Here is a 23670-nt window from a genome sequence, read left to right as displayed (position 1 = left end):
TGTGTCCCCAAGAGGCAATTCTGGACAAATGGCATACAAATATCGATTGTGTGTATTCAAATATTTACATTAGCAACCAGTCCTGCATTTTGTTGCAACCCAACTTCAAATTACAACATTTACTTTTTCCCTTGAAGACAAAACCCGTTATTTACTTAGGAATGCAAGGTTTTCTGTATCAAGACAGACTCATTAGAATGCTGATTCATTTGCAATTCTCTGTCTTACGCTCCAACTATTTGTTTGTTTTATTTTTTGTTGTTTCTATGTTTTTAACCAGTTAACGGCCGGCATACTCTGACGGAAAGACTCGAATTAAAAATTTTGGCCTGAAAACTTGTCCTTCAAATATCGACCGATTTAAATGACCCTCATTTTAGCAAAACTCTCAAACATTGGGACTGGCGCGAGTTCCCAGGTTTGAGAGAGTTTTTTTTTTTTTTTTTTTTTTTTTTGGCCAAAATAAGTCATTTAAATCGATCCATATTTGAAGGACGAGTTTTCAGGTCAAATTTTTAAATACGTGTCTTTACAGAGTATTGCAGTTAACAAGTTAATGAACAATAACCAAATACATAGCTTGAGGCTAATCAAATATTTGAACATCAAAGGACTTGTAACACTTTTTCCTGAAGGCTAACCTTAATAATAAACATTGCATAAAATACGATTCTTTCATCTCTTTGTATTTATTAAACGAGTTATTTTTACCTTGCCCAATAACACAGTCTGATAATCAAACGCAATTATGGGCTTCTTTCACATTGTTGTTATGGGCAATATTTTGCGTTGGTTTGAGACTATTTCCATTACAAAATTTGCCCGTTATAATTCGAGCTATCAGAACTGCAAATACACAACGTCTGTTTCAATCCTTCAAAATAAATAAATAAATAAATAAACGAAGAGTACAGGGAAAACCACAGATGTCCACTTTTTGGAATTTTTGTGATTATCCTTTTGAACAATGTCAGGTGTCTGAGCTTTCCCTTTATAAATAGAACAGCGGAAACTACAAAACTACAACCATACTTCTTAAACGGCTGAAGGTTTTCTACTGTTCTATTTATGGAGCGAATGTTTGCACCCTCGATATCACTAAAGGGAGATAGTCACAGAGGTTTCGAAACGCTTTCCCCATGTGCTCTTCATATTATGTTTATAACTGCACGTTTCCGATTCATAATCATTTAATTAATCATATTATTACCTACCATTTGTCAAGGGAAAGCCAGGAACGTAAGCCCATTGCTGTGCAAAAATAGAAAAAGAATTGAAACGACTTCTATTTGACACAAAGTCAAAACGTTGAACCACCACGAACAGTGAATTTATAACAGCCACAAGATAGACCAGTCATACATTTATATTTAATAAACGTTGAAAACTAATTTTAAAATGTATCTAACCTTTAATTTTAAAGAACATATTATAAGTGGTATTTATTTGAGAGGCATCATAAAATAATTCGTGCACTTCATTCTTTTGAATTTCGAACCCTCTTCCAAAGCGTTGGTCGCCTTCAAATGAGAGCTCCATCGAAATTTTAAAAATAAGATTACAAGACTCCTTTATTATACCTAATAAAACCGTCAAAAATGTTCATTTTAGAATATAACTGAAAAATTGTACCTTTATTTTTTTAAATTGCATTATTCATTAGAGGCTACTAAATATATCTGACAGAAACTTCTGTCAAACTCATTTTTTTCACAATTAGAGATATGATAAGAAGTGTTTTATTCCCTATTCGTAAAAATAGTTGTCATGGCAAGAATAGATAATTACTCTCTTAATCTTTGAACTTGACGTCAAGGGGCACAACAGTGTCAAGTTTTGCATTTTGAACTTGACGTCAAGGGGCACAACAGTGTCAAGTTTTGCATTTTTTATATAGAAAAGTTAGGTCATTCTTCACCTATCTGTGTCAAATGACTGGAGAGAACGATGGGACTGTGAAGTACTAAATTCTCTATCACGCGATGGTTTCTACTGCTATGGATTGTAAGTAGTAACGGTGTTCTAGAAATCTTCAAGATGAAAAAAAAAAGGATCTCTTTGAATACACGAAGGTCGTTCAATAATTCAGAACAGTTGGTCCTTTGTGATTATCAATGCTGGTTTAAAATCTAAAAATAACTCATCCTCGACATACTCGGATTGAATTAAATCACCGCTCATATTTCTCAAACCGCTGTTATCTTTGATAATCTCTCTAAGCAGTCATGACAATGAGTGCTTGTTCTCGTTTAATCCCTTACAGCTTCGACTACAAACGACTAATTCTATTTTAACAAATAGCAGTGGATTATGCCCGAACATGATATATTCTTAAACTGCTATCATAGTGTTTTTCTACGAGAGATGGACTAGAGCACGAATATTTAAAATATACTTAAAGTAACAAAGCGTCGTTGATATTGACCAAAATTGAGAATTTTAAAGAGGAGGAGGGGTCAATATACACCACAAAAAAGTCAAAAGGTAGATTTACGAGATTGGGAATGTGCAAGCCCGCGAACAAAAATCGAGATAATTACAGTATTTAACGCCTAGCAGGCAAAGATTAAGTAGGATTTCACGATACTAAGCGTTTCCCTCCGAGTGCTGTTGAGTAGATAAAGACTCCGCAGAGAACCTAAATCTAGGGGCAAATCTGGCATTGTAAGATCGAAAGAGAAAGATTGGAGGTGAATGAAAATAGATTGATAGATCTACAGGAGGAGCTTAAGACACGGGACTTGTCGAGGCTCCATGTCAGTGCCCCCTGTGGAGTTGAGGTCACAAATTAATAGTATCTGGGTTTTATTTAGTATCCTTAGAGGTGGTTGGTGTGTACAGTGAGCGGTTAGTCAAGAGAGGGTTGTGTGATAATAGAAATAGCGTGAGTTCTGGGCTCGCTAAATGGCATTATGTAAACAAAGTGGGCATTTTGTAAGATTAAGACAGCAATAGGAATGGAAGATACGTCTATTCAATAAAAGTTGCAGAAAGGAAGAAATATGGAAAATTTAATACGAAGAAGAACTAATAAACAATATATCTAGTCTTAGTATTTCATGCAATGACTTTTGCTCCAAACCTCATTCTGTGTCTCTTGTATCGAATTCTATAATTCAACCGGTTGTCTCTGGGAGTTAATTATTCTCAGTCGTTGTTCAGGCGCTGAATCTTAAAAATTAGTCTCATTCAGGATTTCTAGCATTGAATCTTATACTGTCTCATTTGGGGTAACACACCACTTGCTTGAATGTCAACCTCTTGAAGACCTCAGATGCACATTCCTCCCACCAAATCCAAGCATCAGTAACACACTTTATAGTCACCTGGAACAACTACAAAAGACTTCTAACTTCTACGTCATGCCACATTGACCGAAGGGCTAGAGCTCAGGTGGTCGCTGGTTCGGATAAGTAAGTAAGTAAGTCTCATTGGGGATATTGTTACTGAGTCGTACATTTCAGTCTCAGTCAGGGTTTTTGGCTCAGAATATTACATCTTCTTAGACTCATTCATGATTTTGGCACAGAATTGTACATCTCAGTCGCACTCAAGGTTCTTTCTATCGTTTGTTATAATATCTTAGTCTCTTTCAGGGTTTTTGTCACTGAATCTTACATCTCATTTAGGGTTCTTTACACCAAATGTTACATCAGAGTCTCATTTTGGGACTTTTTGGCACTAGTCTTCCATCTTAATCTTATTCGGGGATTTTCAAATGAATCTTACATCTAAGTCTCATTCATGGTTTCTAGCACTAAATCTTACAACGAGTCATATTTGGAAGTGCTTGGCACTGAGTCCTTTATCTAAATCTCATTAAGGGGGTTCCTTACATTTAAAAAATTGATCTTTATATAGAGCAATATCCACTAAATGTGCTCAAAGCGCTTTACAAGGGGTCCCTGGTCAACAGCAACATTTAACATGAAGGACGGGACATGACGCCTGTCAGGCGATATTACAATTTTTCGGACAAAGACAACGCTGTTAAAGGCCAGGTACTCATTTTACACCTGAATACGGTGAGAGAATGTGAGTAAAGAGCCTTATCCAAGTACTCAACTATGCGCCGAGCGCGAATGTCGAACCCAGGACATTCCGATCCGAAAGCGAGTGTCATACCACTAGACCACATAGCCGCACATTAACTGTTAACATCTTAGTTTCAGTGTTTCTGCCTTAAATCTTACACCCCAAAAATAAATGTTTCTTACATTGAATCTTGCACTTTGTTTCATTCAGCTTTCCTTCGATGACTCTCATTAACTTTTTATTACACTTTTTTTTTTTTACAAAACTCGTGCCGCAATGTGATCTTTTGGTATGACATTCGCTTTCTGATCAGAAGGTCCTGGGTTCGAGCATGGTTGAATCCTTTGAAAAGGCTCTTTACTCTAATTCTCTAACCGTACTCAGGTGTAAAATGAGTACCTGACCGTTAACAACGTTGTCTCTGTCGGGAAAAGTGTATTATCGCCTAACAGGCGCCATGTCTCATTCTACATGTTACGTGTTGCTGTTGGTCAGGGACCCTGTGTAAAATGCTTTGAGCACATCTAGTGGATATTACGCTATATACGAGTAAAAGCTCAAGTATTTTTTAATTTTAATTTTTACTGATGTGTACTTCTTTCCGTGTCTGATAACCCCCAACTTGTTATGGGTTCGCTGTTGTTATGGAAACAGTCTCAAACCAATGCAAAATGCTGTTCAGTACAACAGTGTTAATTCAAGCCAATAACTGCGTTCGGAAATCGAACATGATAATTTGTGCACCAAGCATTTTGTCCAGACAAAAAAGTAAATAAATAAAACACACTCTATCAGTGAATTTATCATTTGAGATATCTACACAATATGTAAAAGTGAGCAAATAATGTAAAAGCGATGGGTTGTATTTGTTTATGGGTTTTAGCATTGTTTATTTTTAATCTATCCATTAAAATATGGATTTTATAGATAAAATGCGATCTCACTTGTAAGAGAAATGTTTGGGTAATTTATATAATGTAATCCTTGGAAATTTTTAATTTTCTCTCTATGAGCCAGGGGTAAATAGAAGAAAAAGCCCATTTATTTGACACGTGATATGAGTGATTCATCATTAATTTCATAACAAATAAGGTCAAAGCCGATTCCAACGTATAAATAGAACGAAGTTGACGTCACTCGGGTCTTTGTTATAGTTTTTTTGCCATCCACGTTTATGAGTAATTCTCATTTAACTGTATTATCCAGACTATAAAAGTTCATGGTTACACATAGTTTTCTGTGTTGGTCCGTTATACGTCTGGATGGCCATGTTGTGAGCTTCTTGGTCAAAGTGCCTACTATCTATATAGAGAAAGTAATCGCATTTGTATAGCTCTTTTCTGGAGGATATGTTTCTATGAGTAACATCGCGTGGCCGTAGTTTAATCATATTTTGTTAAGTTTTAAATCCAAGGACGCGCTCCCTTTCTAGACAATTCTTGAGTGTACCCGGGTTTGCCATGTATTTAGCATTGAGGAAATTAAAACATATATTTTTGTGAGATAAAATATCAATTTAAAGTTCCATCAGGTAGGCATGAAAAAAAAAAGCAAATATAATCTTTCATCTAAACGTCTAGTTGATTTTGGTGTGATCTACTCACTAAATATTGTGTGCTGAGATTGAGACTGAAAAGGTCTATAATTGTTTTTTTTTTTTTTAATGCCATCGTCAATCGTGCATTGGATGTGCACTGAGACCATGTCATTTAATGTCTTTACAAGTGCCATCAATTTGCACACTGAATACTCTCACACAAGTTGGTTTCTTATATTATTGGCTTATATGCATTGCAAATTGTGATCCTGTCATTAAGACAAACCTTGTACTCTTATGCACCATGCATTATCGACAAATTTAAAGGATAATATTTCATATCCCCTGCTGCCAAGGTGCATTATTAGTTAGATCAAATGGCCCTGGTTATAGGAATCCAACGCTTCGGTCGATCACACAAGTCAACATAACAGGGTCATTCTTGTTATTAAACGCATTCTGGTGTAAACGTAGACAGAAATAGCCCCACGGTCCACACGGCTAATTTCTTTGTTAAACAAACTTTACACTAACAGGCAGATACAGTCATGCCAACAGTATAAACTATTCCCCATTTCCGGTGAATCGACGGCTATTATGACGAGCACAATACTGGCAGCGGTTGTTCCATACAGTTGACCGGTTAAAAGTCTGATCGATACAAATCCAAACCATTCACTGATCTCATGTTATTCCAAAGACTGGACCCAGTACTGTTTTGTTTAAGAGTGTCTCGTTTACAACTCCAATATTGTTTGTGTGTCAAACCAAGTCAATATGTGTTGAGGGTATTTAACTTTTGATTAATTCAGTGAATGGTTAAATAATGAGACGTTTGCTGAGCAAGAAACAAAAGGTTGGAATATTTGATCACACTTTGACGAACTTTGAAATGAGACATGATATAAATGACTCGGGGCTTTTCTCGTCGTATCTTTTATTTTACTCAGGGGACTGGCTTGTATAGTTCTTTGTTATAATGTATTACTTTTCATACTGAAGAGGTGTGTGTTTAGTGAGTACAATTAAACATGCAGATCAACCAAAAGATTATATGATAACGTTAGCTTTTGTGTATAAATGTAAATGTCTGAGGACAATCTTAACAATTAGCACACTATGCAACAGCATTGGATCTATACAGAGTATGGAAAATGCTGTATATTATGGAGCTCTTTATTCAAACAATTTATTCAGTAATTTTCAAATACGAGCGAAGGAAATGTTAAAAATATTTATAACTTTTATCTTTAAGATTCAGAATAAAGAGGGACGACATCATTCAGTTAGTAGGTATATGAAATGTTCCGAAGTATTGACCAAATTAACTATACTTTAAAAAAATAATTCGTACTCTCATGTAAAATTTACCCGTGAAGACAAATACAACATTTTAAAGCACGCATTCCTCTACAATTAATTTTAAGAATGCAGTTGGCGGTAGTTATGTAATATTAGGTTTGTCTTTGATGTGTGAATATTTCTGTTCAGTTGTCCATACCAATATCTAACTGCTACTATAATAGTGTCATGTGGGGTGATAAAAGGCCACATGGCCTAATCGGTTTAATGTAATGATAAATTATGATAATGTTTCGTCATAACTCTTATGGTGTTATGTTGGAGTAAATCAGATGCCAAAAAGGGATGTTAGTTAAAATGATTTGAAATGTGAAATTCTATTTTTTTTCGCAGTTAAAAAATTATATTCATTCTCTCTTAATAAAACATAAAACTTACCTTAATTCCCATATTTTTTACTATAATTTTGTTTTTCGCCTGAATTATCCCGACATAATACAGCTTTGAGACGATGTGTCAAATAATTTAATAATAACTTAAAGCATGAAACAAATCCAAATTCAAAACCGACATCTCTAGAACTATAAATAGCTTTAAAATTCCACTGGTATGGAGCTCTGTGACTTGAAATATGTATTTATTAAGGAATAAGTTGTTGATTGCGCTGCAATACTATACTCAAAATGTTATGATCGGGGAATTTCTGAAAATGTATTATTTCCTGCCACGGGGTATTCAAAGATCTCCGGTAATCAGGAGGCATGAGGTTCGACCCTTAGCCGAGTCAGGCTGACTTTTTGGGATGGTTTTTATTTTCATTTATTTTTTTATTTTTGTATTTTGCTCTTTACTTTGTCTGGCACTGTTTCATACACACCTTTTCAGATTTCAAAGATCTTTTAGCGTAATTATACCTAACCGTGATATCTAATGTTATGTTAAAAGAGAAACACTCAACATGTAAGGTGCCATAACAATTTTACTCTCTACAAAGACAGCGCTTTTACCGGCAATGGCGAGTGAAGAACCGTTTCCAAGGATTCGAACTTGCGCCGCCAATGCGGGACTCGAACAGTATCGAAGCTGAGTGTCATACCACCAAACTATAAAGCCTTAATGCTTAAGTATTAAAAATTCAAATATAAATGAACACGCTAGTTTTTCGCCATAATAATTTGTATTTCTTTCTATTCAAACAGATCGACAGCTTACAAGGTAATGTATTGGTATTTGCACAACTCGATCTGTAATCGTCGCATCGATACCAAGTATTGGGATCCTCTATTTACCTGAAACACACAAGTCACAATGGTGGAGAACAAAAGATTAGCCGAGAGACACAAAACAATGTCTGCTAGATCCCGTAACCAAAGACAATCGAGTGCAAACCAAACAAATAAAATGGTTGCGCCCAGATCTGACTCACCATATAGAAATTCAGATGCAACCAGATTAAAGAAAATCGTTTTGTTTGATAGAGCGGACGAAAAAGACATGAACATGAATGATTCTTCGTCGTCGAGTGGCAGTGATGTGAGAACAAATACAAATTCAGTTTCCTTTGGAAGGAATCCTCGACTATCTGCACGTAGTAATCGATCATTAGGAGGTACGTCCTCGAGCAGTAACGGAACTGATTTCTCGAACAATCCACCCAAACCTCAAAGATCAATATCAACTCCAGCTATGTCTCGTTCTTCTAGAGGAAGTGCCAGACCTGTTTCAGGCATACCTAGCACACCAAGGCCTTTGAGCAGGGCCCGTATGAGTTCTAGAGGATCTTTTGTATCATCAGAAAATCTATCAACGCCAAGATTATCAACCTCTCGAGGTCTCAAAAGAAAAGATCGTCTTAAACTGAGCAAATGCGACAGTGTTGAGTCCTTTGATTCGGATGATTACAGTCCAAGAGACGCTCCACCTCCCCTGCCGCAGCCGCTGTCACCGGAAATGATTGCTCTCACAGAGCAAAGCAAAATGGTCTGGGATCAATTTTCTACGCATGTTAAAATGATAGACGATTCAACAGAGCTTATCGCACGCCGACCACGCAAAACTTTCAACTCCAGTGGTATTTTCCAAAAAGCTATGGAAGACCTCTATGGCTGTCCAGAATATTGGAAATGTCGGGGTGTTATAAAATTTCAAAACAGAGTTGGCGCTATTGCCAAATTCGCTTCTAAATTTATTGTCGGTGCTCGAAGGGTTAAAGCTATGCACGAGAGTAAAGGAGAAGAAAGTGGTGAAGACGATTTATTTTTAGATTATGAACCAAGTAAAGAAACTGTAGAAAATGCTCAGCGTGGTTGGAGAATACTTAGAAGACATGTGCAAGAAATGTCAGCAGAACGGAGAATGAACCAAACGACTTTGACATGGGACATGCTGAGACACACAATTAGAGGCATCAGTAACATGCAAAGGGCAAGAATAGACCTGTATCAGCGATACGGAATATTGCCTACCATCAAGAGCGATGGTACTGTAGTCCAAGAGAATACCATGCTGAGTGAACGAGCTAGGTCTGCCATGAGTTCAAAACCTAAGCCGATAACACCCACAACGAGATTCTCAAGTGCCTCGGCAACAAAACACAGATCCTACTCTAAAATTGAGGGGTTTACCGGCACTGGGGTTAATCTTAATATGCCTTTATGACAATCTTCTACCGAGAAGATGTGAACTGATTACGCATGGTATATATTACGTTCCATACAACATTGAACAGCTAAGTTATTTTCTTTCAAATCAGAAAGAATATATGACAATAAAGAGTATTGCCTGTTCTGAAAAGTGCCTTTTGGAAATGTTAATACTAAGCTTTTATAGGCTGTGGACTGTAAAACGTAGTTTACAAAAACGAATAGAACTTGTTTCAACAAAGAACATACTAAACACGGAACATTTTGGGCTAAAAAACCTAGTTTATCCAATACTCTAATGTTGGGCTTTGACCACAAAAACGTAGCGCATTCTTTTTTTGGAGTTGTTATATTCATTTTTGCACATGACTTTTTAGATATGTTCGTTTCTTGTTACTGCTTAAGTATGTTTTAGGCGGGAGGAGGTGGGTGGTTAACACCCGTGCCATTAATTTTGTATGTTTTTAATTTTATACGGAGCAGTTGATATCGCCCCTAGTTACTTCCCTCTTCGGATTTCAGACTACACATTTTCAAGGGAAACTTGCCATAGCCCCTGAAGATGAAAATAAGAAGAGGAGCACATTGAGGGGGCGATTTCACAATCAAGGTTTATAGGAGAGAATCAACGATGATATTGATAATAAAGAACTAATTTACGAATTTCGATTGGCAGTGATACCTATTACAACAATTGAATGATTCACATACAGGCTGCCCATTGAATTTTGATAAAATGAAATTTATGAAGAGGTTAATTTATGACGTCGATAAAAACCATTGAAACTTTCGTTTCGTATATTATAATGGTTCACATATATGCCATGCATTGTTTTAATATTTTCATAAATTATTAGAATTAGAATTCATATCCCAGAGCTATGCCCTCTTTATGTTTGATATTCACAACAAGCTTCGACTATAATCATTACTGTAAAATACTCACTGATAGAACGTTGACTGTTTTTTTTTTTTAAATAATAAACATACGACTTATTTCTGACCAGGGGTAATCGAAATCCTGATTTAATTACCCAAGCACTTAGAGCTCTTTTATGGTTGTGGTAATTTCCAACGTTTACAATGGACATTGTATTAATTATGTGTAGAGACACTAATTACGATCACGCTTGCAAATAAGGACAGTCAATGCACAAAATCTCACCACATTAATTACTAATACTCACTGGTTTTGATGATAAACACACGACTCAGTTCTGACCATGGGTAATCTTAAATCCTGAATTAATTACCCAATCACTCAATTGTGGTAGTTTTAAACGTTTACAATGGCGATTGTATGATGTGTAGACCCATTAACGACAATCACGCTGCTAATAAAGACAACCAATGCACACACTCTCGCTCACCACTTTACTAATCAATAGTAATTTGACAAATGTGAGCAATCGCCACAAAACGGTATTATGTCGGAATGAATATGATGCTTAAAATTCGATTTAATATTACACTTTGACTTACTGACATGACTTATTCCCATCTCTCCTTGTGAAAAACAATAGGAGCGTAAACATCATGTCTTCTGTCTTCAGGATGTCCTGTCGGCTGCAGCAGTACAGACTTCAGGATGCAGATCCATTCCATTTTGCTTCTCGACTTCTCAATAAATGTCCTCATTCATGTTTCTCTTGGTCTTCCTCTCTTTCTTTTGCTGTCTATCAGGTGTCCAGTCAATGTCGTATATCCGTGTTAGTGCCAATCTGAAATTTACTTATGAAATTTTACTAAAAACACATTCTTTTCTTGAGGAGTTTGACTTTTTCTTTCTCATTCACATTCGTAAAAATGTCCTAATTCTGACATTCCTTCATAATATCAGGTTGGCGCGGTGGTTCATATCTTATTAGTTATAATGATATCGACACAAACTAACAACACTCACATGCATATTTTGCAGGTCTGATAATCGAATGCAATTATATGAGCTTTAACTTTGTTGTAACGAACAATATTTTGCGTTGGTTTGAAAGTATTTCCATCACAACAATGAGTCCATAACGTTTTGGGTTATCAGACTTGCAAAATAAGTACACGTTGAATAGACGCATACAATGACTCTGATATTACTGTCCTTGTTATTACAATATACAGGGTGTTCATTAAGTCTTTCCTTGATTTCAAAGACATGTTATTCTAAAACCGTAGTAGATATTGCACCCAGTTTTCACCATCTTCTGAGGGAAAGTCATACGCTCAATCTAATTAGTCATAGACCCACATTACACCACCAGCGTTACTAAAATCAACAAGAACTAAAAACCATGCATTTTAATCTTCTCTATTTTGGAATGGCAAAAGTGAGAAACAGATTCCTTTGTATAATCTGATTTCATGAATCAAAATCCTTAAAGGTCGCTCAACAACCTTTCAGAGCCCAATTTGACAGGCCGTTAATGGTCTGCCAATCTAGACTAGGAAACGTTGTTAAGTTACATTTGGCAGTACAAGCTTCTAATGGTGCTCACACTACTATGTTATGACTATTGACCCAATCAGCAATCATGTGAACATAGAAGTGTGGAGCCCGGGATGGCCGAGGCCATTCGGGCACCGGGTTGGATCTCCATTAGTCACATATCTGGGGGTGCAGGTCAAGTGGCTCGCCATAGGCTCGAGATCCGGGATGGTATCGTGACGGTCAACTGGAATCACTCCTTTGAGATTTTTGTCGCGCTGCTGTTATTCCCACATAGAAAAAGATAAAAATGAGATCTTCTAGAAATGTTGATGGTGTAATGTGGGTCCATGACTAATGAGCTTAAATGTATGACTTTTCCTTAAACGATGATGAAAAGCACATGCAAATATATAAGTAACTTAGAAGAAGAAAAACAAACCCCGCCCTTCCGCCACAGCACCATAAGATCCATGAGTAATTTTGTGAAAATAATCTGATTTCAGTAAAATTTACCGCTTGTTTATCTGACATCACAGATTATGATTGTAAGTTTGATCTCATTACGCGTTACTGTGCGCAAAACCATATTTTTTACTAGGGCATGTGTGGCTATGTTGCTTAGCGGTACAGTGTCTCGTCTTGTCACAACAGTCAAGCGATGTAAAGGGTGGTTAGTGGCTGATGGATAATAGTGATCGAGGAGAACTTTGGTCCGGGTGTTGTGTCCTTGGGAAAAACACTTATCATATATCACCCCAGTCGACTCGGATGCGAATGAGTACCTGGTTATAGTTAGTGCCTAACATGCAACTTGAACTATCTGAATTGGAAATATGATTCCATATGACCTGCTGAGAGAACAAATAAAACATTGTGAAGCTCATCGAGCATGGTAAATCCTTGGCAGTATGCTATATAAATGAATAAAAAACTTCTTCTTCTTCTTCTTCTTCTTATTATTATTATTATTATTATTATTATTATTATTATTATTATTATTATTATCATCATCATCATCATCATCATCATCATCATCATCATCATCATCATCATCATCATCAACATCATCATCATCATGATTATTATTATTATTACTATTATTACTACTACTACTACTACTACTACTACTACTACTACTACTACTACTACTACTACTACTACTACTACTACTACTACTACTATCATTATTATTGTTATCATCATCATCATCATCATCATCATCATCATCATCATCATCATCATCATCATCATCATTATTATTATTATTATTATTATTAATTACTATTATTATTATTATTACTACTACTACTACTACTACTACTACTACTACTACTACTACTACTACTACTACTACTACTACTACTACTATATCATCATCATCATCATCATCATCATCATCATCATCATCATCATCATCATCATCATCATCATTATTATTATTATTATTATTATTATTATTATTATTATTATTATTATTATTATTATTATTATCATCATCATTATCATTATTATTATATTAGTATTATTAATGCATCTATTGTTATATGGAACATTATTTCGACTTGCTTATTGAATATGATATTATAATTAATGTGATAGTTGAAATCATGAACCTCCTACTTTTTCAACAGGGATTTGCAAAATCTATAAAATTTATATTTTATATCTCGGCCAATCCTGCCAATTCTTCCTTTCTTTTTATTACGATTTTGATGGTCGTAAAGAGGACAGAAAATAGCGTACAACAAGAGAATGGAGACATACACAGCCGTAAAAAGAGGTGGAGACAACAAAATAAGAAACAAGCCATAGCAAACATAGTGTAATTAACCTGTTAACTGCCGTATCTGGAAAGTGGAAAGTCACGTATTTAAGAATTTGGCCAGAAAACTCACCCTCTAATATCGATCGATCTGGATATCTAAACGACCCTCATCTTGGAAATAAACTCTTTAACTCACTCAACCCTAACACCGAATATATCCGTTGTTTACCCGGGTTACTTATACCCCATGCCATTAATTGTATTTTTCTGGGACAAATTATAGGAGTAATATCAAAGCAAATGTTTTTCATTTTTACATGTTTATGGTAGTTGAATAAAACGATCTATGCACATGCCCATTTTTGATACATTTTTCCAATTTTGAAAAGTAGCAAACATTTCTAGGATTGAGAGAGTTAACAGGAGATATCGCGGTGACTCAGGTTTTGAGAAATTTAACCAAGATGAGGGTCTTTTAAATCGATTGGGTTTTTAATTACGTGTCTTTCCAGAATACGGCAGTTAGCTGGTTAAAGAACATTTCTTTTGTGTGGATCAGTAGGTACACATACGATCTCAAAGCTTTTGAGAAAAAGAAATGGCAACGCTTCATAGATACGCATTTTGAACACATCGAAAGCAAACATATTCGATTGTTATGAAGACATGAAGATGTTTTGTAAGAAACCTGATTTGACGATGCGGCGAGGATTCGAACACTGCCGTCTGGTTTGAGAATGATGACCTTTAACCGATCTGTACTTATTTGCATATAAATACTCGTTGGACTTAAACCTTTTCTCGATTAAACGATAATTTGTAAATGCCGCCTTTGACCAATTCTGGGTTATGATAGTTTGTTATTGTTGTTGTTGTTGTTGTTGTTGTTATTGAAGTATAGCCTTGTAAATTACAAGAAAGTTTTCATGTCGAATAAGTAGTTGTGCGGCTATGTGCTCTAGTGGTATGACACTGGATCGGAAGGTTCTGAGTTCCAATCCCGCTTTGAGCGGCGCATAGTTGAGTCCTTGGAAAAGGCACTTTACTCACATTTACTCACCGTACTCAGGTGTAAAATGAGTACCAGGCCGTTATCAGCGTTGTTTTTATTTGAAAAAATTGTAATATCGCCAACAGGCGTCATGTCTCGTCTTACTTGTTATGTGTAGCTATTGTCAGGGGACACCTTATAAAACGCTTAGAGCACGTTTAGTGAATATTGCGTTATATAAAAGCTCACGTTTTAAAATTTCAATCGCATGATATAATAAGCCCTGCAATATTATTATACGTCATCTAAGAGGAAATAAATACAATATAGCTTAAAGATCTACTTATTAATTTCATACTGTGACTTATAACATGAACAAGAAATCAATGCCTATCTCTTAAACAGGCTTACTATTATGCTTAGCTCTTACAGATTTTACCATAATTAAAAAATGGAATCTTTTGATTTAATAATCTATATTATTATATAAAAAGCTGTAAGTATAATATCCCTTATATATGATTGTCAAAATGTTGATGTTATACTTTTATATGAAGGAAAAAATAAAATATCTGACTCGAAATTAAAATCTTTTGGATTATTTTTTAATGTAAAATCCATGTTTTAAAAAGCATTTACACGTGGCAACAAGCGACCACTAACAAGAAGGGCTGGAAGCTACTTAAACAGCTTGTAGGCTTTAACCCTCTCCTTACCACCTACATCAAAATTGTCACTTTTGTTACGACTCAATATACATTATTTCTTATTCAGATTTATTTTGCACATCACAATTATCTTTGTTTGATTAATAAGAACATAAAGATGTTTTGTAGAGAGCTTGTTTGAGTTTTAAAAATCTATTTTTCTGCAGGGTAAGCCTGCCCTTTGGGAAAGACTGAAAATGGTAGATAATTTGAGAGTTAAAGGTTGTGAAAAAGAATAGGTAACCGTCTAGTGAAGCGTCTAGTGAATTGTCGTTAGTAGAGCTCGAGGAAACAAGTGATTCCATTGGTTGGACTATTGAATTCTTTTGCGGTCAAAGACAAGTTAACGATGGCTACGGTCGAGCACTCTTGCCTTACTCCAGTGGAGAGGGAGTTTATCCGCGTTTCGGTTGCGTCAGGGTGGCAGCTTGGCTCAGCGGTAATGCCTTTGCTTCGAACACCTCGCCCTAGCCAAATTTTCGACGCTGCATTGCGGCTGATGCCTGGTTTATTCCAGTCTTCCCTTGGAATAGACCCTAGAGACAAATTTCTCCTATGGGATGAATAAAGGGAATTTGATTTTTTAATTATTATTTTTTTAAACGACAGTAAAACAACTTCTTGCTGTCTTTTGGATAGACCAATATCTGACGAGCACTTATTTGCAGGTCTGATAACCCAATTCCATATGGGCTCTTTTTTGTAATGGAAATTTCAAAAGATGACGCAAAATATTGTCCATTACAACAATGTTAAACTAGGCCCATAAGTGGATTCGGATGTCAGACCTGCATATATGTACACGTCGATTATATCCCAAAGTACTTAATACTTGATATAGTAGAGTCAGCAAGTCAATCACTGATGCTGCTGTGGACGAAGATAGAAGAAATAAGGACGAATTTAACTGCAGCTTGGGGGTTAATAATCTTGCCCAAGGAAAAACAACGAAAGCGACTCGAGCCTGGACCATACGGACCATTGTGCAATGCCTTAATCATTCGACCATCTCCCCCCCCCCCCCAACCTCCGGAGACAAAACTGGTCCATATATTCATATTAATAATAAAGCCCAAACTCCCAAGCTCAAATAAATGAAATAATGGGGCTTCGTGATTATGAATATGTAATGAAATGACATATACAACACAAGGCATACCATTCCATTAGTAAACACAAACAGTTGTAAATGTGACTTGGGGAATAATTTACGGCTCGAGTACAATTAAATAGTAGGTAGGCCAGGTTAGTTAGACTGTGAATGTTAGAGTTACCATCATACAGAGCTGCCTACTTAAAATTTCAAAAATTCGTAGTTTCCAGGGGAGAAATTAAAAAAAAAAGAAGTTAACTTTAGATAACCTAGAAATAAACAATTTGCCTTCAGCATGATCTAAAAATGGTCCAAAGTCCTGAATATATATTCTAAGGAACGAAACTATTCTCCTCAACAAGATTTATTGAGTCAAAGAGGCAAATGCAGTTCTGTAGCTGGAGTCAAAGATTCGTATTTCTACGAATTTTTCGTAGTACTAGACATGTCTGCATCATGGGTGTTGGCGAATTTGAAGAGATCTTCATCTACCTTTCGAGTGTCTGTCTATTTGATTTACTTCTTATGTTATTTTCTAATTGAAGGACCATAAAAAGGAGGATATGGAAGGTCAGGACTATCGACTGACGTACACTGACAAAAATACATTTTTAGAACTTTGAATACAAAACTGTTTATTCATGCAAACTATTGTGTGACCCTTCACATCACATCACATCAAAACGGTCAAGTTGGCGGTTGGGGATGGGAGGTGGGGGGGGGGGGGGGGGGCTGGGGGATATCTTATTGTCTAAATAATTTATCGATGTAGATATCTGAAGTGAAAGTTTTCTGATCAAAATTTAGAAAATTAGTGTTTATCCATGGTACCTCAGAGGAACCCTGATCGGTTTGGATATATTATAGAAATCGGCCTAGTGCGTGTTGCGTTGAATACAAAACTTCTTCTGGACATTTAGGGTTGTAGAGCCGCAGTGTGTCCCAGTCTCTATATGAATCTGAAAACACCTCGTAAGAAATGCTTATTGCCCTATTAATTGGACACAAGAGTTAAACGTAAATCTGGTAGATTTAACTGGACATGTTGAAGTTGAACAGTGATCGATTACAATTTTAAATTATTAATATATAAGTAAAGATGGTTAAAGGACAAAGCAAGTCTAGATAAACTCTCCCTCCTCTCTTCAGCCGAATCTTGATTAAATTGAAGACTGGTATGGCCGTCAAGCATCTGGTCGTTTCAATTTCCTCTCGTGTGGAGGAGAAGAGACAGTTTGAAGCTCTCGCTGTTGAACGTTGCCTAGTTACAGTGTTGAATTTATTCCATTGGCAAAATAATTGGGGAGGGGGAAAATAGTACAGATTTGCATTAATTGAGTCTCTAGACAGATAACAATCAGAACTTTCCCCACAAGTTCCGATGAAAAAAAAAAAGATGATTGTCAATGTAAGATTAAGAGTCTAGGGCACGACTTCTCAAGAAGTAGAATTAGAGAGAGAGTGAGAGAGAGAGAGAGAGAGAGAGAGAGAGAGAGAGAGAGAGAGAGAGAGAGAGTGTGTGTGTGTGTGTGTGTTTGTGTGTTTGTGTGTATTCAATTAGCGGTACTTGTTCAATGATAAGTCGATCAACTCAAAATCTATGATTCAAGTGTTGAATAAAATTTTGAGCTCAATTTCTATTCTCTTGTAGACAATGCATTTTTTGATTTCGTAATATAGCGTGAGTGTTGAAAATTTAAATTAATAACTTTTTTTCCAAGGTCCAAGGTCCTGTGAGTTCACTGAACCGCCGCCAGTGATACTCGAACCTGGGATCTGCTGTCCCAAAGCAGGTCATATCACACGAGACCACAAGTCTGCACAAATCCGATGATCTACGATACTGAAATGAATTGTTAGTATCAAAAAACTATGATGGGGGTATTTTTCTTAAGCAACGGTGGTGTTCGGATAATTGAGAAGTTACCATGTTTCATTTCAATAATCAGATGTTCCCCGATTGCTCAACAACACACGTTGGTAGTTTAATTCATAATAATGAGAAAATTTACCGTTACATTGTTACTCTTCAATTGTATTGCCAATATAATAACAAATTATATTTTCAGATAAAATCAAATCACCGAAACATAATTTACGACATTCAGTAATTTGTTTACTCAACGTAGCATAATGTGTCTTTAGAGTCCAATTCTAATTTAATCTGTACGTCAATAAATTCTAACCCATTACGACAACAAAATACCACCAGCCAATTTCATTAATAAGACCCGACCACTTACCAACATATTATATTCAATACCATTATGGTCAACCTATCGGGTCAGTGGCAATCTTTTCATACAACGTGTCTCTATAACATTCAGCGATTAGTCAATAAGTTACAAGTTGTCACATATTCTTATATATACATGTAACTATTCATGGTAACCGCGATAATAAAATAATAACTTAGCACGTGTTTCTCCCCATACACGACGCATGTTTTATGTTGGTTAAGTACAAGACACGTATAGAGGTAACAAAAAAAAAATCCCAATGTAAATAGCCACTCTCTGCGAGGGGTAGATATGACATGCTTTTCGGAAATATTCTATAGGACGAGCAAAATAGATCTTTTGTCTCCGTTTGATGAATTCGTTTGAATCTCGACGGCACAGGGGGGAACGGGAGGGATCCATGAAAAGGTTTAGGAACTCTTCTGGCCCTGAAGTTAATCCCAATTGTAAGCGATCGGCCAATGGGACAATGTCTCTTTTTTAAAGTGTGGTATAAAAGGTACCAAATAAAACGCATGGTTTGATAATGGCAGTCTTGTTAAAAATTAGTATATTTATAGGTTGTTTTATATTATTAAGAGTTGAGGTTTCTTCTTATGTTGGACAAGGAGACGTTCGTCTTCATCCAATCAATTATACCCGTCAATGCCCGATCGTTATCTACCTCACAACACTGGTAATTATTTACTACCATAGCCATCTCAAGTACTTGCCTGTCGTCCGAAATAATTGATAGAATGCGCTTGGCCAAGGAGTTCACAACATTGCCATCCGGAAGTATAACGGACGAAAACACAAACTCTGTGTAACCATGAACTTTTATAGTCTGGTTAATACAGTTTAGTGAGAACAACTCACAAACGCGGATGGCAAAAACAATAACAAAGGCCTGAGTGACGTCATCTGCATGCTATCTATACGATTCAATAGTCTGATGTCACGCTGCCTGGCAACGGCGGCCATCTTGGTTCTAAACAAAGAAAATCATTACTTTTTATTATTCATGCTGGCTAGAACTTTTCATATGCCTTGTGATCAGAATGTGTAAAAGTCAAAACATGATCAAATTTATGGTGTTTTTTTTTTCCTCTGGATACCCTTTATGTTCGTCGGAGAAATATTTCATACGGGCGTCCGCCATTGTTCCGATAGTTTAGAGCCAGTGTTACTAAGTTACCATGCGTCATTTACAGTTACGACTGTTGAAGAGTATTAGCCCCACAGATCCTGAGCATCACTCACAATTTTATAAGGCGATTTTTAAAAATGCATGGCGTTGTGAGGTGTTAGGATCGTAGTCATCGTTAAGTTCTTGTCTGACACTGAGACCAAAAGGACTGGTCTTTTGACGTCATTATTTGTTTTTTTTTTCACCGCCGACTGAGTTTTCGTTGGTAGTGCTCACGGAAAACAATGGTCCCATTGGTTGAACTATTGATTTGTTTTCTTTTGTGCCCAAAAGACTGGTCTTTTGAGGTCATTTTTTTTGGTCAGTGTCAGGCTACAGATAGTATGCGCTTGGCTAAGAAGCTCATAACATTGCCATCCGGAAGTATAACGGACCAACACACAAAACTGTGTGTATCCATGAACGTTTATAGTCGGGTTAATACAGTTCAGTGAGCATTACTCATAAACGCGGATGGCAAAAAACAATAACAAAGACCTGAGTTACGTCATCTTCGAACTATCTATAAGTTAATGATGACTACGGTTTGATGGATGTTTGTGTTGCGAATCAATGGGCACGACCTATATTACATTTCCATGTGCTCGAGGTCATTGGTCATATTGGAATATGTGCTCAAAGTGACCCACATAGTGAAAAGTGTTCACAGTTTTTGACATATCTAACGTCACGATTTGTTCAACTTGACACATGGGTATGCTTACAACTTTCATAAACAAAGCATCGTGTTTACATTTCTGAAGAAATATCCAATCGTCGGACAGCAACAAATCATGTGATTGATGACTTGTTTGGACGAAAACATGAATATAGATCGCTCCCATTCCCGCATAAGTTTGTCAGAAAACTGTGATAAATACTCACAAACTGGTTACTTCGGATGACAGGGAAGTACTTATTATTGCTAGATATGTTTTTATATATAACTTATTTATATATAACTTAAAAGAGGATCTAAATGGAACGCGCCAGACTGACCAAAAAAAAAATTACGTCAAAATGCCAGTCTTTGGCCACAAAAGAAAACAAATCGTGAGTTGTATTCAATAGTTCAACCAATGGGACCACTTGTTTCCATGAGCACTACTAACGACAACTCACTAGGCGGTGCAAAAACCAAATAATGACGTCAAAATGCCAGTCTTTTGGGGTTTCAGTGCCAGGCTATAACTTAACGATGGCTACAATTAAAGACATTAAGTCTCATTACTGAGATACCAGTCTGGGAGGGACAAGACCTATGATTTTTATTCCCTTACTGATATAGGGACTTGAGCTTAACCAGCGCAGTGGTATTGGGAACTTGTTCCAAATTTCAAAAGGAGAAATTCAAGAATCTTATATTTCTTCAGAACCAAAATCGTTGTTTAAGATTCCTGAGTTGGTGGGTTAAAGGTTGACTTCACACGAGTGAAATATCGACAACTGAAGTGAATTTGCGGAATGCTAACTGTGAGATAAGTTTACACTTGATTTCTTATCATTTGTAATCAGACGGACCATTTATGACCTAAAAAATAGGCTACTTTTAAAAAGCAAAGCAAACCGGGCTATGCGGTCTTGTGGTTTGACATTCGCTTTCGGATTGAAAGGTCCTGGGTTCAAGCCTCGCTCGGCGCATAGTTGAGTCCTTGGAGAAGGCTCTTTACTCACATTCTCTCACCTACCCAGGAGTGAAATGAGTACTTGGTCGTTAACAGCGTTGCCTCTGTCCAAAACAATTTGTAATTTTGCCTACCAGGCGACATGTCCCGTCCTAAATGATAAATGTTGCTGTTGGCCAGGGACTCCTTGAAAAGCGTTTTGATCACGTTTAGTGGATATTGCGCTATATAAATTCTGAACTTTTTAAAAGTCGTTTCCAAAGTGAATAAGGCAAAGTTTTAAAATGGAGAAAATAACTATAGGCTACATTTGTGATTAAATTTTATATTTTAAAATAATATTAAGTAAATAGATGTATGAGTTAATGTATGAATAGAGGGATAGATAAATAAATGAATGAATCTATTCATAGGGTCAAAATTGTTACGTACAGCGAATGTTAAATTTTGCCAACGAACACAGAATTACTGGAAAATCTAAAATTATAAAACTATTTTTTACAGATAAAGCTTGATATACGAGTAACTTGCAAAACTTGTCTAAATCAATGGTTATTTTAACTCCCGTTGACTCAAATGATTATTTATCAAATCTGCTAGGGAATAATGATTGGCCATTTATAGGAAGATAATGTTTTCAAGTTATATGTGTGTATATTTACAGTGAAAATGTGTTGCCAGATTCATCTGCACGCACCTACAGACTTTATTACAGGACTGATTTTGATTGTTAATGACTCAAAAGATTGGTCTCGATTGGCGTATACTCATTTGCAGGTCTGATAACCCAAATTATTACGGGCTCATTGTTGTAATGTAGTAATGTACTCTCAAACAAACGTAAAATATTGTCCATTACAACAATGTTCAATCAAGTCCATAATACGCTTCAACAGTCATGTCGTCACTTCCCTCGTAATGACGCATGGTAACTTAGTAACTGGCTCTAAACTATCGGAACAATGGCGGACGCCCTTATGAAATATTTCTCCGTGTATCCAGAGGAGAAAAACATTATAAATACGATCATGTTTTGACTTTCATACATTCTAATCACAAGACACATGAACAGTTCTAGCCAGCATGAAGAATAAAAAGTACCGATTTTCTTTGTTTAGAAACAAGATGGCCGCCGTTGCTGGGCGACGTGATATCAAACTATTGAATTCGATCCGAAAGCAAGTGTCATATCACGAGACTGCAAGCTGCACAAGGGAGGCTAGTCGTGGCACAGATTTAGATGGACATCAAATAATATACGGGATAAAGAGGAGAAGGGGGGTTAAGCACATGCTATGTCTCTAAGTGTGACCCACTACCTTCATCTGGTATTATGTCGGGTTGAACTAGATGATATATAGTGAATCTAGATTGGAAATTAGGGAGCAGTGTCGCTCAGCGGTATGGTCTTTGCTTTGTACCCCAAAATTACCGAGTTCGATCACACGCCGCTGCGCTGTGCGACCTGGAGCAAGTCACTTCGCCGTAGCTCAATTTGCGGTGCTGCACTGCTGCTAACGCCTGGGTTATTCCAGTCTTTCCATGGAATAGACCCTGGAGACAAATTTATCATTGGGAGGAATAAAGGGAATTTTTTTATCATTATTATTATTATTATTATTTTTTTTTTTTAATGACGAGAAATATGAAAGTCCGTTCTTCGCTTTCTTAGAATCACAGTTCTTACTGAATTCAAGGCTCCTATTCCATGCTATAAAATCAACTTTCAGCACGTAACCCCCCCCCCCCCCTTTCGTTTTGAGACACGATTGGTCACATATTCCCGTAATTATCGTGATCAGTACCGACTAGCCACCCAGTGGCGTGGCATGCTTACAGTTTAATGTGGTGCCAGAACCAGAAGAAAATGACATAAAACATGCAGTAATTGTAAATACAAAAGAAAGGGAAAAAATCTAAAGAAAAGACTTACTCAAATAAGTAAGAGGCGGTATATACCATTTCTCAGTTTAAAAAAAAAATGCTGTAATCCATTAACTTTTGGATGCGGTGCCAGTCACCAAATCAACCAATGTAGCCATGCCCCTGTAGCCACCTCACTATCAACTTATCAATTTCATGCAACAGAGTATTCAGTAGTCAGTCTTCGATACACGCGAGTTACCTACTCCTTGAATTCTGACAT

At 36.5% G+C, this 23670-nt stretch overlaps 1 protein-coding gene across 2 annotated transcripts in view; it reads left to right on the top strand.

Moving 5' to 3' along the window:
• The window catches only part of LOC144962560 (uncharacterized), a 26441-nt gene extending 13297 nt beyond the window's left edge, over positions 1 to 13144 (top strand). Inside the window, exons 1-2 of one of the 2 annotated variants that reach the window (XM_078895599.1) lie at positions 6311 to 6428; positions 8074 to 13144. In XM_078895599.1, the coding sequence (XP_078751725.1) occupies positions 8183 to 9532 (1350 nt within the window). In that variant the 5' untranslated portion in view covers positions 6311 to 6428; positions 8074 to 8182 and the 3' untranslated portion in view covers positions 9533 to 13144. Of the gene's footprint in view, positions 1 to 6310; positions 6429 to 8073 lie in introns of those variants that run through there. The other variant, XM_078895598.1, reaches the window with a different exon arrangement.
• Positions 13145 to 23670: the final 10526 nt, after the last annotated feature.

This window comes from Berghia stephanieae, chromosome 1 (genome assembly GCF_034508935.2).
Source record: "Berghia stephanieae isolate SIO BIC M18660-M18661 chromosome 1, UCSD_Bste_1.3, whole genome shotgun sequence".
Lineage (NCBI taxonomy): Eukaryota > Metazoa > Mollusca > Gastropoda > Nudibranchia > Aeolidiidae > Berghia > Berghia stephanieae.
Note: the sequence above shows the minus strand (reverse complement) of the source record. Positions and strands in the feature narration are given on the sequence as shown.